Genomic DNA, 17635 nt, shown 5'->3' with positions numbered 1-17635 from the left:
CTATGCTGAACATAGGGGGTTGTGTTCAACAGTTCAACTACTCTCAAATTGTTCCAAACCGGTATGATTTTTTTTTTTCTTTTACTGAAATACTGATGAATGCGGGTAAACCAACAACGACTTCCGTAGTATTTTTCTATACTATGGAAGTCAGTGGAAACCAGCAACAGTTTTTTTGCATTTGCAAGTGCATTTTGCTTTATTATACATCAGCAGCACACTTTAAACTTTCAAAGAGAAGAAAAAGATTTTGGCATGTAAAAAGTTAAGTCTTCTGAAAAAAAGCCTGTTCAACTAAGTTCAACAAGTTCAACTTTGTGTTATGTTTTTAAGTTCAACTAATTGTATATATATATATATATATATATATATATATATATATATATATATATATAATATAATATAAAATATATATATATATTTTCATTTAATTGTAAACTACCATGCAAGTTTGCACTTTATTATTTTACTTCGTAATAGAAACTCTACACTGAAGTGGACTTGTTTCTCCACAATAAATGTATCAACTCCATTCAATACAAATTAGTACCTATATTTTATTTCAAAAATTCTTCAAATCAGGGACCGTTACCCAAAAAGCACAAACTTTAAACTGTTACAACATCCATATAGCACACATGATCCCAAATTCTTCTTTCCTTAAAAAAAACAAAAACACTATTGCATTTTCAAATATGTCCATGTTGCCAGTGCCAACCCCTGTCAATCCAAACGTATCTTTGTAAAAAATAACCATTTATTTGTGTGCAAACACACGTTGATTCAATAGTGTTAAACCACCCCTCCCCCACCCCACCACGTTTCTGAGGTAAAAAAAAAAACCTGTTTTAGCAACCATTCTAAAACAACATACGCTAATAATGGAAACAAGCAGGCAAATTCTGAGGAATGTGAATTTAAACCAAACTGCAGTGCTGAAGTATCCTTGTGTTTTGGTTAATTAAACCTCAGGTTAGCCTAGTGATTCAAGTCTCGTGTTTGCTAGCATTCCCTTTATTAGCACGTCAATGCTAATTACTGCGCCACAGCACAACTTAAGTAAACGGTTTAAAAACATAAATGTTTATCATGCGCCACTGCATACCATTCTCCCGACTTTGTTAATTAGCTAAGAATAAAGTGGTTTTGCTACCTGCGTTCAACAACAAAGTTCAGGTAGTGCTAGCCGCAAATGGACAGCCATCTGTGTAACGTGTTCTCGTCACAGCGTCACAATAAATCAAGAGATTGTCCGTTGTGACTCGCTGTCGACAGATCTTTCATTATTAGTGAAGTAAATCAATGAGACGCACTAACAAAAGACGAAAAGGAACACAAATAAATAAAAAGGATTAGTTACACATTTTACATTAACATGAAAAAAAAAAAAAAAAAAAAAAAAAGTTGTCTTGGTTGGTTGGTTTACCACAGTGACTGCTGCGTTACATGTGGTTACAACCCGTTTCTGATGTTAACACCCAGTTAAGAAAATGACTCCTCTTTCCCACATGCAGACTCTCCTTACGGCATCATTTCAATACTGAAAGATCTTCCAAGCCCGTTCTTCAGAGTCGAGGTTTTTTTTGGTGGATGTCGAAAGGGAAAGCTGTGAAAAAGGCCTTCTGTACACCCAAAGGGGGTCCTGAGTTAAGTCTGTTTAAGTGTGTTACTAAGCATGTAACATGGAAATGAAAAGCTGGAGCCGTCCACTGCCGTTCAGCGTCACAGAGCTGTTAGTAGATAAGCTGCTCTCTTTCCGTACCCACAAACCTGTTGTGAGCAGCCATGGCTTTTGCTTTATTTACAGATGCGCCTGGAAAAAAAAAAAAGCAGAGGCTTAAAGAACGTGCAAACCAAAAAAATAAAATAATAATAATAATAATAATAATTAAATATTTGGTTTAGAAAACTTTACATGGCTGGCTTCATAAGCCTATGGCCCAATAAAGTTTTTTTATTCCCCAACAATTTATTAAAATGTTAACAGAAATTAAATTTTTAGTGCCCTATTTTAGAAATCCTGTTTTTACATTTGTTTGAATTCCATTTTAATGGTTTAATGAAATTTCTAATCAGTTGTAAGACAACAATAAATAAATAAATATTTAACATAACATTAAAAATTTTGTTTCAGAGAAAAAATGAAGCCATGATAGACTATTCATTCTTATATATATATATATATATATATATATATATATGCTGTATAACTGTAATACACATTTCATCAAGTTAAACAACTTTTATTTTGGCGGGATGTCTTAAAAGAACTTTGACCTTTCTTTGTGTTCTGACAATGGTTTTAAGAAACCATAAAAAAAAAAAATCAAAAGGCTTTGGGGGTATTTTTGGTGCCTCGTCCTCAAATCCTACATTAAGTGTACAATTTCTTCAAAACAAATCACGAAGGTTAGAATATTGTGATTTACCTGCATAACTGAGTAACACGGGCAAAAAGATGAGGCCGTGAGCGGCTCCGAGCAGGACTATTGACAGATACATGCGGAAGTAGAAAATCTGGAAGATCTGGGATTTGGAGAGAGCGAGAATCAGGATCCCACCGAACTTAGTGAGGGTGATGCCACTGAACACCTGCGGAGTCAGAGCAGCATGTAAGAAGGTGCTTCACTGCGCTCATATCATACAGTCTCATGTTCAACCGGAACCCATGTCCGTGTACGTCACATTCATACAGCAGCAGGAAACATCACTCACGGAGCTGCCCATGTGTGCCAGCGCCTCCTTCGCTCGTTCGACCCTCGAGCTCTTGGTACTGACAGAGAAAGCCCTCACAATATGACTGCAGAACTCCACGGAAATGCCACAACACTGCAAAGGAAACGATTATGGTCAATTATACAGCACGAAGCACTTCAGCAGCGAACGCTCAACAAACCTGTATTAGCAATTCTATGAAATTTCATTCCTTTAACTCACCATGACAAGGTTCACCAATGAGACGGCGTTGAGGCTGATATCCCACAGCCACATGACTCCGAACATGTTGACCAGGATCATGGCAATGGTGACACACACCAGTACTGCCGACCACAGCTCAAAGCCCAAAAGCACAGTGGACACCACGAAGATGGCGCCCAACGACACACCGAGGTTAAAGGCAGTGTCATAGATGATCGTGAGATACTGTTCATAGAAGACGTAGAATATGCTGTACAAAGCGGGGGGGAAATTACAGGTCAAGGGTCAACTGACAATCCTAGTGAGCGTGCATACATTTAAAAAATATATATAAAATGCAGTATTACAAAAAATCGTATAAATGTGACAAATTAGGTTTACTTCGGTATGTGAAGGCTGCTAGGACTGCAAGACTTTTGGCACGGTTAACAGTCACCCAGAGGAATAGAAAGAGGGCTGCCCTACATAAGTGACCCTCAGAAGGACACGCTTGTTTGCATTCAGAGAGCTTCACGTTTATTATATATTTGCACAATTTCACCATTCTGAATGGAAGTAGGTCACTAGGGACGTTTTTCCTCGAACTTTCCACGTGATTTTAGCCATTATCCCAATCACTTATTTCATTTTAGCTGAAGGGCTTCGCAATAAAGACGGTTGTTCAATGTTCAAGGTTGGTTTACCTGTAAGGGAAGACGCTGTAAGTCTTGTTTTGTGGTCCGATGGCTTGCGTGATATTGTCTGTAAGCTCTCGCGCCATCTTCAAGGCGTCAATGAAGTCAGATGAGGTTTTCAATATGGTGTGATAGCTCATGAAGTAGGTGGCACCTACGTCAGTGTTGTTCTGTATGAGATCCACGGCAGTGCTGTATGCAGCATGACCACTGCATGGTAAAGAAAAAGATGCACACTATTTGGCCATTGTTCCCAACTTCTACCCAAATTAGCCAATTAGAGACAAATATTGTGTAAAATACAGATCAGACATAAATAGATCACTTGGATGGTGGACAGGTACTGGATTGATGATATTTCTGTGAAAAACGGATCAATGGAAATTATTTAAACTTACCCTTTTCCACACTTGATATTTGGGTTGTCTAAGAGAAACATGGGGAGGAAGCGCATGAATTCAGCACTGTTAGGCCTCTGTTTCCCACTAGGGCTCGTATGTCTGCAGTGAACGCATGTCTTATCCACCACTGATGGAAAGAAAACATCATAAGCATTAAATAAGGCAACAGAACAATAATAATAATAATCATCCAAAAATAAAAAAGTAAAAGCATTGTCACATTTAAAAAAAAAATGCATTGATTCTGGTGTATTTTTACATGTCACATTATTTTCATTTAAATATGTTTAGGTACAAAGACCCAAAAATAGTGTGATCTGTACAGCGGCATCTGAAGTGGAAACTCAATAACTAACAAACACCACCCTGGGTAAAGGTCCTGTGGGGCGATGGAGGTCAGGGGTCTGTTGACTCGGTGGATAATGGTTTACCTGAAGCATTGCAGAACGCTCCGGTGGTGTTGTAATATCTGCAGCAGGAGGACTGCGGCTTCACCCAGTCAAAGTAGTCATCCAGCCAGGACGAAGGAACGTTGCTGATCCTACTACTAAAATGGCAACATACAAAATATTGATCTGACAAAACGTATTAAAAAAACTGAAAGCAGGTGGTAAAATCAGCAACTTTTCTGGGAATTTCCAACAAACAAAAATGAATGGGCATTTAGGGTTTCTTTTTTTTTTTTTTTTTTTTTTTTTTTTAAAAGGCATTTACATTTATTCGTACTGAACCATTACTGTACGGGCATCTCAGATTATATATAACATTATAATGTAATATGATATTTAGCATTTTTACATCTACGTGATTTTTTTTTTTATTTGTGTGACGGTCTGTTGTGTGACGTCTGTTCAAAATAAATGAAAAACCAAGCATAGCATATGATTTTTTTTACCCTATTGTACCAAAATCATATTGAACCATGACCCCCATACCGAACCGTGACACTTGTGTATCGTGCCACCCCTAGTTTCCTAGAGGTTATAGTATATTAAAGAATGATTATGTGACATTTACGCCAAAATTAGGAGTCTTTTCCATTCACAATTTTTATTTGTCTATTTTGAAGAGTAATGGAAACACAACAACGGTAACCAAAATAAGACTGGTTTACTAAAAGCAAACCTTTTCTGACTGGAAGGTGTCAAGATCAAGTCACTTACTAGTTTTTCATGAGAGATGCGGTATAAATTTGCTGGACTAGAGAGTTGCTGTTGCAGCCCACGCCGCCACACACTGTGTTCTGACCCTCTGATGTTTTATAGTCATGTCCGTCCTCTACCACAAAGTAAACTGGTGCCCCGGTGTGCAGGTACTCACTCAAATTCCCAAAATAATCCAGCACGTAGGAGTCCTGTGAGATGGTAAAGATTTAAATGTTCACGACGACCCCTTTCAGATTCAAAATGCAAATATGTGCGAAATGAGGGAGCAGGCATATACGTACATCAGGCATGGACAATCTCTGATCGAGCCCGATCTCCACTTTATTAACAACGGCTACACTAAATGACAGCATTCCCACAAAAACAGCAACCTGCAAAAGAATTGAAAAAAAATTATATATATATATATATTTTTTTTTTTACTAAATTTTACTTTACTAAATCTATTTGTACATAATTTCCATGTTTATGTAGCTGAACTGTTTTTGTTCTTCAATTATTCCCTATAAATCATTCAAGTGCATTAAAGTGTAATATAATAATAAAAATAATAAATGAATATTATTATTCATTGATTATTATTATTATTATGCAATTGTTTCTAGTTTGTGTTTCTTTAAACTTACCACCAGGGGGCGCACCCAATCCTTCAAGATGAAGGGAGCATATATCTTCTTGAAAAAGCGAAACAGACAACCTTCAGATTTTTCCCGCTGCCCATCAGACAACTTCACACAGCACAAAATATCTGGACGATTTGCCTGGGAAACAAACAAAATAAAAAAAGGAAATTAAATCCTACAAGTGAATAAAACTACAGTGGTTAAATCAAATCACTGTTTTAAGTAAAATCTAAACTTAAAAAAATAAATGCTCATGAAATATGTTGCGGTCAATTCTGATAATAATAATAATATCAAATATTAAACCTAATTCACTTTTTTGGTTCCTCTAATTTCACTTCCCCCCCACAGATATAGTAGTGGTGTAACCTTTGACCTCTTACCTCTTGTCTCTTGATGTCCAGGCCCAGCAGAGACACAAAGCAGCTGATCTGCAAAAGGAAGTCAATGAAGACTGCCAGGCCAGCGAACAGAGAGAAGGTCCTCACTGCAGGCATGCTAGACAGAGCACCTAGAGACACATGCAAACAAGAAAACGGTTGTCATCTGGAAAGGGAAATGAGAGTCTCACTTCATAAAAGCTCCTTTGTCGTATGTAGTGCATATATTATTTTTTATGTTTTTTTCCCTCTTTTCTGTACCCCCTCCTCAAATAACGGCTTTGGAAACACTTTTATTGCAGTAGCGTTCATCCCACTTCATCTGCCAATTGGTTGCAGTTTAGAAGTTAACTACAAGCGTGACGTTGGCATACCTAAAAAGAAAGCAACAGTCTCAGAGAAGGAAGAGAGGAACATGCTGGGAGCCACATCTCCGAGGATACGTCCAATCTGCTGATGAAGTTCTTCCTCAGGCATTCGCTCATCTCTCTGAAGAAAATAAAAATGTATTACTTGGCCGTTTTAGTGAAGGCAAACGATCTTATCCAATCTATAAATAAAACGACCATTAAAAAGAAACTAAAAGGTGCTCATCAAACTATTTTAGTAGTAGGAGTCGGTTGCAGCGGATTCTGTTCTCAGGAAACACCACCCACCTGGTAGGTTTGTACAATGATGAAGATGTTGTCCACACCTACAGCCAGCACGAGGAAGGGGATGACCTCAATGACGATAAGAGTTAGAGGGATGCCGATGTAGCTGAAGATACCTAGAGAACATGCGACTGAACTCAACACGATCAGGATCCCGGCGATGCCCAGAGAGATCTTAGAGTCCACCTGTGAAACGTACAAAACGCAGCTTTTAAAATAATCAAGACGCGCAGGGTCGGCCTAACGATGAATGCGCAGGTCAAGTAAAAAGAACAAAAGAGTTCAGATATATATACTTCATTTTACACCATTACCAAACAAACATTTAGAATAAAGCTATACGAGGGTCTTACCAGCAAGGTCCAGAAGCTGTTAATGTGTCCCAGAGCCAATGAGATGTAGACAAACATGATGACGTAGCTGATCACGATGGTGGTGATGTCACTATTGCTCTCGCGGTCGATCTCATCTTCAATGCTGCGCTCCGAACTGAATGAGATGATCAGGTCGGGGTTGTCATAGTTCTTCACAAATTCGAGAAACCTGTAGGGTTACGGGCAATGGGGGTCACTGCTGAGAACACTGTGTATGACCACACGAGATTCGCCATTCTACATCAAAAATATTCATTTTTATGGCCATAAGATATACAAACTTACACTTTCTCCCATGCTAAAGCCTTGCCTAGTTTTTCTGTGTCATTCAGGTAGTTGTTGACGGGAAAGGTGATCACTAGAGCTGTGGCGTTGTTGTAATCAGTACCTATATATGAAAGAGGACGAAACAGAAAAATTGATTACAATAGAAAAAAAATAAAAATAAAAAAATAATGCATACAAGCTAAAAGAACTTTACTAGACTATTACATATGCACCAAGAGGAAAAAAAAAAAAGAAGAACATTACAAACACACTTTAAGACAGAAAAAAACTTATTAATTAGTAATATCGCCAGAAAAATGTCTTCCAAAAGCAAAGCACCACATGAGGTAGAGGTTTGTGCTAAAATTGCTAAAAGAGCAGATTTAATTTACATATTTATGTTTTAAAGTTTTTAAAGATTTTCCCCAAATTTGCATATATGCAAAGTATGGATCTAAACTTTGGGGAAAGCTTTTAGAAAGAAATAATCATTCATTAAGCAAGGATGCACTGAATATTTCCATTGAAAAAATGTTTTTAATACTGATAATAAAAAAAATATTAAAAGACTAAAGAATGAAGTTAAAGACTGGTGTTAAATGGCTGCTAAAAATTTAGCTTCACAGGAATAAAATTTTAAAATATTTAATTTAATATTTAATTTTTCTTTATTACGATAGGACAGTTATTAGACCAGAAGTATAGTGGAAGAGAGAAGAGGGACAGGAATGGGAAAGATCCTTGATCCTAAAGCACAACAATGCTATACGTCGTCGCCCACAAAGCTTCTGGCACAAACTTAAAACATTTCAGCATGTTTTCATTTAAAACATAAAACATTTCAGCAAGATCTTGCTGACACCATTTTTTAAAAAAAAAAAAGCTAAGGTATGAATGAAAATGAAATAAGAATAACATCTTTGTTCTTCTGTATTTTAAATGTTTATTTCAGTCAAACTCACCCTCATATCCACCAAGAGCAAGCCAGGGGAAAACCGGTCCTCCGAATGTACCCATGCAGGGGTCATGAAAGTGTCCTGTGTCATCCAGGGCCATAGGAGAACTGAGACAAAAGCAAAACATGAGAAACAATGAAAAAAGCCATATTCAGATTTTTTTTTCGTTAAATACCAGAACTAGGGTCCGTCTATGGTTTACATAAGCTCTAAGCATTTACTACTTTCACTTTATTCTACAACAAACTACATCAGCAATATATATATATATATATATATATATATATATATATATATATATATATATAAAATTCTACATCACCACTGTGCCACTTTATTAATCTAACAGATTCATTTAAAAAAAGGAGTAAAGCTCACCTGACACAATAAAGAAAATGAGTGTGGTAGTCAAAATAGACGTAGAACTCATCAGATAACTCATGATCCAGGACTTCATGGCTGTTCTGGTAGTAGTTTAACACACTTAGGATGGTACAGTTATCATTATAAGGAGCCAGTGGAGAAACACAGATGTCTTTAAGAGTAACCGTCTCTCCATTATATTCAGCTGTGAGGTTTGTAATTTTTGTCTGGAGATCCAACACCTACAGCCAACAGAGAAAGAGTTGAGTATGGCGCATAGAGGATTGATTGAACTGATGAAAAAAATAAAAATAAACAACTCGCCTGATGGAGGATTGATATGTTCAGAATGGAGGAGAAGTGAATGTCTGATCCTCCAGTGGTGGGTGAAAAATTGAACGACGCATTCACCGGGGTGGTGATGATGAGCTGCTCTGTGCGGAAAAAAGGTCCGAAGTGCTGGTCAAAATAGTCCTTCTCCTGCCTGGCCCTGCTGCTGGGAGACGACCAGAGGTCCACCGGGTTGGTTGTGATACGCATGTAGGTTAGTCCGGCCGAGCAGATGGACACCAGCACCACGCTGGTCAGGATCACGGTTAAGGGGTGACGCACGCACATGGAGCCCCAGCTGCTGAAGAGTACGCGGAGAAAGTTCTCAAAGCGCTCGCCCATTGTCTCGCAGCACGTAGCGTCACCTATGAAATGAAGACAACGCTCAGCGAGGACCTGAACCGACAAAGACGGTTGTGCATAAAACCGATCGTTTTGTTGGATGGTAACGGATGTGTGAATTTCAGCACAACTGTTATAAACAAATGCAACTGCAGGAAGAAAGCGGAGCATCTTTAAAAAAAAGTCTCGAAAGACATTTAAATTCCGCACAAATACAATTCTATATGTCCTTAAAGAAAAAAACAAAAACATAAAAAAAAACATCATAAAAAATGGCAAGAGATGAAAACGATAAATAACGTCATTTTATGCACAAACAAATATGTAAATAAAATGTACTTGCCTGCAAAATCAGTGCCATCAGAGTTTATGGAGTGGGGCTGGTTGCTATCAAGTATTGGGCCATATTCAGATGTGACCATCCTCCTCCTGTAGCAAAAGTATTTTAAATAATAATCGAACTTCAGCTTAATTTTAAGCAAACTGACTGCATTAGTCTTTTTGATCCTGGATTGATGTGTGGAAGCACCATAAACCAACTCTAATCTAAATGCAGATTTCAAACAACAATTATGTATATAATGTTATAATTATGTATAAATGTTTATATTATATTGTTTTGGTTGCGAGTTTGTCTGTTAGTGTGTTTTCTAAACCCTTTTAGCAGTTTTGTAACTAATCACTGGCCAAATGCACAAAATCAGCAGAGGATCAAATAATTACTGTATATCGTTACTTTTTACTCATATTCATATTTACTTTCATATTCCTCTGCACTGAACGTTAGTGCTTTAAGCAATTACATTCTTAGCGCATGTTTTGGGTAGAACAGATACCGCTGAGTGTGTGTTATGCTAATGTTACATTTTACCTTTTCACTTGAAGTGACCCGTCGAAGTGACACTTTTAATTACAAGTATAGATTCTTGCTTTTGACGCACAGACTACTTTCCCTCCCAAATCCCGTTTCAACATTTTTAGTTCATTTACCTGTAACACCATGCCCCCAGCACAACTCCAAAGAACAGGATGAGAAAGGCTATATAAGAACACCACATGATGACGGTCATGGCATCCAGTCCAAGGATGGTCCAGGGCGGAAGGACCGGGGGGGGCACCGGTGTGGGGCCGCAAGCTTCACTGCAGTCCTGACATGAGCAGGGTCCCGAGCCATCATCCAGAGACTGAGTACAGTTAAAAGTCTCGTTGCTCATGGGAGTCATGCCTTCGATGGGTACATCTGGGGAGATCAAACATTTTTAAGACCCGTATCATACATTTTCAGCATTGAGACAGATGTCAAGAACCTTTAAAAGCCATTTTTAGGTCACATTATAGTTCGAAAGCAATAAAATCACCGAGTTTAATCTCAGCAAAGTGTCTTGTAATTCTGAAAGTGTTCGTGGGTGTACCTGAGAAATGAGGGTCAATAGCGAAGGGGACTTGGCCGTTCTCGATATCGAACATGTACTCGATCCATTTGTTGGGAGTGCACAGGCTGACGTCTGTCCCGCAGAGCAGATTGAGAGCTTTGATATTGGTGGAGGGGGCCTGAACATCACGGCAGGCGTCATACATGGCTGCAGAGACATAAATGACGTGACTGTTACACGCAGCATAAAATAATGGATTTATGCAGTCCTATAACATGATTGGCTTTAACGTAAGATAGAAGCCATTTCGTGTAAAAGTAGCTTTATATAAGAGTATCGGGACGAATGAATTACTTCACTTGTCCGCTTTGATTGTGTTCCAGAGCGGCATATGCAAACGGTGCAGAGCACAAGCAAAAGCAGAATGAAGAATTTTTGCCTGAAGCAAGGCATGTGTTTTTAAGAGTCAAGAGTGAGGTTTCAGCAGGAAGCAGGAACAGACTGCAGAATGCTCTGAAACGGAAACATGTCTTGATATGACCTGCTTTGTACGCTGGACAACAAATAATAAGAGTACCAATAAAAGGAAAGAAAGGAAAAAGGAAGTATATAATAACATCCTATATTACATATCCAAAAAAAGTATTTGTTTAGCTAATCATAAATTTTGTGATCTCCTCTGATCACCACCGGTCCTCACCATTGGCAAATGTCTGGCTGATATAGTAGGACACCTTGTTAACATTAGCTGTGGTTTTGTTAAATTCGGAGAACTCCGTGGCATTGACAAAATCGCTCTGTCTGGGGCTGCAGGTAAGCTCGCAGAACAGGGTCATGAAGTTGAAGAAACATGCTGGACACCTGTGACACAAAAACAGAAACAACAGCTTTTATGGAGTGTAGTTTATATTACTACCATAAACCAGGTAATTATCGCACCGTAAACAGCGTCAGACAAGTACATGCTATTTCGTTTTAACTGAAAACTAATAGCCTGTTCATGATTCAATAATAGGTCAAAGTTCTCATGCCACACAACTAACTTACGGCACATCTTTACAGATGTACGTCATACCTGGACAGGTACTGAAGCGGGATCTGAATATTGTTTTTCAGTGTTTTGAGCTGCTGGGTGTCGCAGCAAACTTTGTCGTCCTCATAGACCAGTCCCGGGCACAGCTCCTGCAAACAGCGTGAGAGGTCACACAAAAGATTTTTATGCCAAAGAAATCATTCACTTAACAGGTAGTTCAAGAAGCAAATAGATTGCGTTTCATTTGAGTCAGCAAAATAGGAACCAAAAGTGATATATACTTAAAAGACCGTTATTTTAAAATCAAAATAAAAATGTAAAAAAAAAAATTATACATTGTAAAATACTATAATAAAAATTCATATTAATGACAACAATATTATTTAAAAAAAAAATCATAATCTTTAAAAATTAATTCAATATAAAACATTCTCTTTTTCTTTAGATTTTAGGGCAAAATAGGAAACATCTGTAATCACTTTGGACAACAATTTAACTAAAATCCTGCTTGATTCATTACCAACTGTTTGTCACAAAACAAGAAATTCAGAGAATGCTTAAAGATTGTGTCAAAAAACAGACCGTCATTTTGCAATTATGTTTGGTGACACTATTGGCATAGAAATTAAATTTTTTAATCTCCAAACATTCAATTTTCATCGTGTGTGCATGTAAAGGGAGGTAGCATAAGCACTGAAGTGTTACCTACTGTAGTCTATAGGGCTTTATGGGTTAGGGTTTACCAAGTAATGCACATGACTTTAATGTGAGGTTCGACATGACAGAAATGAATTGGACACTGAAATATTCAGGTTGAGGGCCTCTTTTCACTGATTCAGATCTCTTACAGCCTAGACTATTTGTCACTGTGAGGTTTGAAATGTGAGATAACAAAAGGAAGTAATGTTGAAGGCATTAAAAAAAAAAATACAGGTTTGAAAAGACAAGGTGAACTCTCTCACTTAAACACTATGAAATCTCTAGTGGCTCTAAAGGGTCATGTTCTCTTACCTGTAGCAGATCCTGTCCTTCCTGGTCAGGTAAAGGTATAGGTGGGCCTGTGTAATTACAGTTTAACTTATCCTCTTTAATTTTAGGGGAAATACCACATTCACCATACCAGATACAGTGCTGGCCATGCACCTGAGCAAACAAAAAAAACAATTATAAGTCACATTGAACCTATTTTCTAAACTTATGCCAGCTTTTAATAACTATTCACACAGAGCGGACACAACAGCAGTCTATGTGGGTCAATCAATCAATCAATCAATCGTCTTTATTTATAGAGCATTTTGACAATACTTGTCTCAAAGCACTGAACAGTATCAAATTTGCAGAATAGAGCATTAGCAAATGTATAATGGCGAGAATAAACACTCGATTTTCAGATAAAGGCATTTCATTATTGAACGCAGACACTTTCGTTGTCTAGATCAGCTTCAATAGGATCTTTGTAATCGAATCGTCTGTAACTTTTCAATGAAGCGTCCCCAACTAAACAAGCCAGAGGCAACAGCGGCATAGAACCACAACTCTATCTGTGACAAAATAGAAAAAAAAAAAAAAAAACCTTGGGAAAAAACAGGCACAGTTGGGAGATCAAACAAGCACTTAATTTCCAGCTCTATGGATCTTTGGATACATGAATGAGTACACCTTTTAAAATTAAGCTACTTTCAATATTTTTACATTTCTACTTTTACAAAATGATTTTTTCTCGTTTCATGCTACCTTTTGTTAGCAGTTGTAAAGTAGTTTTTTTATAAAGTATCCAGGTTATTTAAAAATGGGTCCTAACTACTGTAACAAAAACAAACAAACAAAAACCCTGTAACCTTTCAGATCATCATTTCTCTGCTCTCAACATCTGTTTAGCGTTGAATGCAACAACCGATGTTTAAAATTAAATCTTCCTCAAAATCAGGTTCCTTCCCTTTTTCAGTTTCATTCATGGGGGCTGCTTTCAAGACAACATACCCTGTAATCGTACAAAAACAAAAACAAAAAAAAACCTTAAAACGAATCATGTTCTCACGTCACCAATCCAGAATGGCATCTCAGCGAAACCGAAGAAGAGTACATTCCACAGCCATTTCGTCACTTTTGCAAGTCATGTGACCCCAATTCCGACATGTGCTGCATTTGTGAAAAACAGCCCACCGCCTCCAAGTCGAATTAATGCAATCAATTTCAATAATGACAGACTGCGTTTAAGATCAACAACAACAACTTGATTGTAAACGGTAAACAGTATAAAGTGTTACAAAGGCCAAGGGTCAAGCATTTGGACCGAGCAACCGTCAAGCTTTTGTTGTGCCGTGAACGGCCTCTACTCATCTGAAAACAAAAGCGCATGACTGTGCATGTGACTGATCGGGTTTGTGCCATCTCTAACGCAGGAAACTTTGGGACATCCGAGTCATCATTTCTACCATTCCCTTTTCCTCTGTTTGTGCAGGACAGCAACTAGGTCAAAGTTATGACTTGGTGACATGAAAAGTAGGAGTAAGCTAGATCTGATACAATGCGCGGTTCATTCCCATGAAAAATTCCCTACAAAACAAAGGGTAAAGCTTTGCTGTAGAGACCAATGCTCACTTTTACAGAACTGATTATTAGCACTAACATTGGCTGTACTTATAAAACACGTATTAATGCCTTATTCTGCATGGCCATATTTTATATAATTGTATTATTTTATTATATATTGTTAAATAAATTTAACAACCGTCTTAATAACTACTGATAAGCAGCTAATTAGAATATTACTGAGGCAAAAGTCATAGTTAATAGTTAGTTAACGGAGAGAATTGGACCTTAAAAAAAATTAAGTGTGACCAAATAAAGACCTCTATAAACCTGCAACACATACAACTTGGGGAAAAAAAAAAAAAAAAAAAAAAAAAAAGATTAGATTTTTCCTCTATACTAGGAAACTGACAGGAAAAACTGATTTTACCCTAGGCATAGCCATTAATTATATCCATTATGCAAAAACTGTCACTGTTGGATTAATCAGTCCACAGACAAATGCAAATGTTTGCTATTGTACACAAATTCTAACATTACAATTCATAAACTCAAGTCACTACTAAATTAATTTGACTATACTTGTCTAACCAGTAATAATAGACCAGGTTGGTAAGGTGGACTAGTAAAATTATTAGTAGCAATTTTGAGATTACTGTCCGTTTTGAAGAAAGGGTATGGCTGATTTCGAGGAAATGTGTGTTTTTTGATAACATGCATGTTGTATTTTCAAATATATTTATTGAACGGTCTTGACAAGGTGCTGAATAAACACGGTGGCTATTAACTGCATTATTTGGTTTTAATTCATCAACAAATAGCACAAGTTATAAATAATACCACATTTAAGAGATGATTTACTCAAAATATGTTCATTTGTCAAAACTATTTCTAACGTCCGAAACGTTTTGACATTTTAGCAGATGAAAAATAAGCGGTGTTGCTGAGACTAAGCACACTGATTCTTGGCCTCGTCTTGACAGTTTGTAAGAAAACGTGCACCCAGTAACTGAACACGAATCACGTAAACTTAGTCCTAGATAACCTAATTGATTTTTGTAGTGTCGTAACCCGTTTTGTCTCAATGTCCAGGAACCAACGTACAGACCAAACATATCTTCTTCATGCACAGATAGTTTCAGTTTTTTTCTGAGCCACTGCTTATTTTAGAGCAGATCTTTCAGTACTTTTTTTTGAGAGGCCAAGGGTATTTTTAGATAAGAAGTGAAATCGGTTTCACAAACTAAAGCTTTACAAGTTAAGAACCTATTAGAAAGCTGATGCTACACTTTGATATTAGCGCAGTAAGAAATACAAAAAAGCCAAACAAATGAGCTCAGCTACGATCACTTGGTTACCAAACACTATGTTTGCCTCAGGTTACTAACATAGAAGTGAGCAATTCTATTTTGACTCACGGTCATTCACATGAGCCAAAAATAAGACAAGTACATTTATTAAAAAAAGAAAAAAAAAAAAAGGATTTATTTGGACTAAATGCATCAGACTAGACGTACAATTTTGGTCAAACAGAGAACATGACATTTTCAAACATAATATTGTTAGCAATTAATGAAATGAATCCTGCTTTATTTGACGAAAAATGAAGTGAAAGCAAAGCACGCTTGAACTTGAACCCAAACGTATAATCTCATAATCCCCTTTCTGTATCTGTTTTCAGTAAACATGGAAGCTTTGTTGTATTTAAAAACCTTGTGAGCTAACTTACCAGCCTATATAGCATTTTAGGCCATCGAAAACCTAAAATTAAATTCGAAAATTTGGGACGCGCCCGAAACAAAGCTGCCTAGAAAGGTGGCTCCATAGGTTTCGGGAGTCATCCGGTGTGTCGTAACGCAAAGGCACGTTTGACTCATACTAAGGCGAAGCCGCTTAACGCTTTCCTTTAAAAACACCATAACAGCACTTCTAGCTTGCTAAAAGCTGAACTTGCATATTCGATCATGTGCTGCTACGTGAATCTGCAAAGACTGACAGATGATTCACATGATGTAGCAAATTATATTTCCTCTGTCCGCAACCGTCGACTGGGGTTTAACGAGAACAAAAGAGCCCTTAAAACGGCAAAGACACATGACATGATTTTAAAACCACGTCTTTGACTTTTTGACTTTAGACATGATCTGACAACTCTTGAAAACTGTCAGGATGGCTGAAGTTTGCGCTAGGCTACACGTTACACTAGTTAGAAACACAACAACAAACAATCGCCACACTTACCCACTGTGATAATAAAATTACGGTCCATAAAAGACAGAAAAGCTGTTTTCTCCCCGGTAGAAGCATCGCTCTTCTGACTCCAGAGCTCTTCTCTAGAGTAACTCTTATTTGTTTGGTTGACGCTCTCTTATTTCCTGTTTTCAAACACAGTCCAGCCTTCCTCTGACTGGATATTCGCGGGATTCAGACTTGCTGCCACCTACCGGTCTAGAGTGTGTTAATGCAAGAGCAACTGAGAGACTCAAAGGCTCCTGTTTAATGTAGCGACGACATCTAGAGGAGGAATCTGGGAACTGCACGTAATATGGCGACTGATCGCCTCATGAATATTAATTAGAAACGTGACGTTCTTTCAAGCTGGCCTAGTTGATTTGCTGAAAGGCTTACGTTACGCCTGGACGCGTGATTGACTATATTAATATTCATGAGCCAAGCCTGTTCCGTAGAATGCGTCATATTTTGAAATCTTAAAAAAAACTTTGAATGTATGCTAACTTTTTGGTGCTTTGTGGTGCTATTTGTCTTTAATAATGAATGTATGATCTGATGGAAATAGTGTTATTTTTTATAGTTATGTAATCTGCTTATTTATTTATTTATTTACAATTTTTTTTTCTCTCACTTGAATTTTAATTGCTGTATTGTTTGGCCATCCTTCAATCCCTGGCTTTTTCCCTTGGCGTATGCTTTTTACATTTTATTTACATTTTTTACATGTATTTTCTAAGCAAGTGTTTAATTAAAACAACAACAACAGCAACACAATTAGGCAAAAATAATCCACCCATAAAACTACAACTTTAATAACTTAAACTACTAGCTTTTATCACTAATTTACTAGATTTTAAATAATTGTTTTTTTTTTTATTTTACCTATCATGATTCTATTTTTATTCCATTTTATTTAACCCTTTTTAACTAGTTAATTGTACGACAGGTTATTTTATTCTTTTATTATTCTTTTTTTTTTATACTATTCTCAAAACATTAACACAAAACATTGTTTAT

At 37.1% G+C, this 17635-nt stretch overlaps 1 protein-coding gene across 1 annotated transcript; it reads right to left on the bottom strand.

The window, feature by feature from the left end:
* Window positions 1-537: 537 nt before the first annotated feature.
* npc1 (Niemann-Pick disease, type C1) lies at window positions 538-16781 on the bottom strand. The gene is made up of 25 exons (XM_043261086.1): window positions 16628-16781; window positions 12866-12997; window positions 11897-12003; window positions 11522-11682; window positions 10861-11028; window positions 10439-10688; window positions 9792-9877; window positions 9101-9471; window positions 8792-9018; window positions 8420-8520; window positions 7476-7578; window positions 7170-7359; window positions 6820-7002; window positions 6538-6652; window positions 6167-6294; window positions 5787-5921; window positions 5442-5531; window positions 5158-5348; window positions 4426-4541; window positions 3992-4121; window positions 3603-3803; window positions 2938-3169; window positions 2716-2829; window positions 2430-2592; window positions 538-1813 (listed from the first exon to the last, which is right to left on the bottom strand). The coding sequence occupies exons 1-25, from the start codon at window positions 16691-16693 to the stop codon at window positions 1734-1736; spliced, it is 3840 nt and encodes a 1279-aa protein (XP_043117021.1). The 5' UTR covers window positions 16694-16781; the 3' UTR covers window positions 538-1733.
* Window positions 16782-17635: the final 854 nt, after the last annotated feature.

Source organism: Puntigrus tetrazona, chromosome 16 (genome assembly GCF_018831695.1).
Source record: "Puntigrus tetrazona isolate hp1 chromosome 16, ASM1883169v1, whole genome shotgun sequence".
Taxonomy (NCBI): Eukaryota; Metazoa; Chordata; class Actinopteri; order Cypriniformes; family Cyprinidae; genus Puntigrus; species Puntigrus tetrazona.
This window is presented reverse-complemented; position numbering and strand designations above follow the sequence as displayed.

What these genes read in the sequence shown, in the direction of transcription:
- npc1 (XM_043261086.1), bottom strand. Translation starts at nt 16,693, where the DNA reads ATGCTTCTACCGGGGAGAAAACAGCTTTTCTGTCTTTTATGGACCGTA. An exon ending in TGATGGCACTGATTTTGCAG is followed by an intron (nt 9,472 to 9,791) that starts GCAAGTACATTT and finishes TTCATTTCATAG; the next exon opens with GTGACGCTACGTGCTGCGAG. An exon ending in GCATCTCTCATGAAAAACTA is followed by an intron (nt 4,542 to 5,157) that starts GTAAGTGACTTG and finishes TTGCCATTTTAG; the next exon opens with TAGTAGGATCAGCAACGTTC.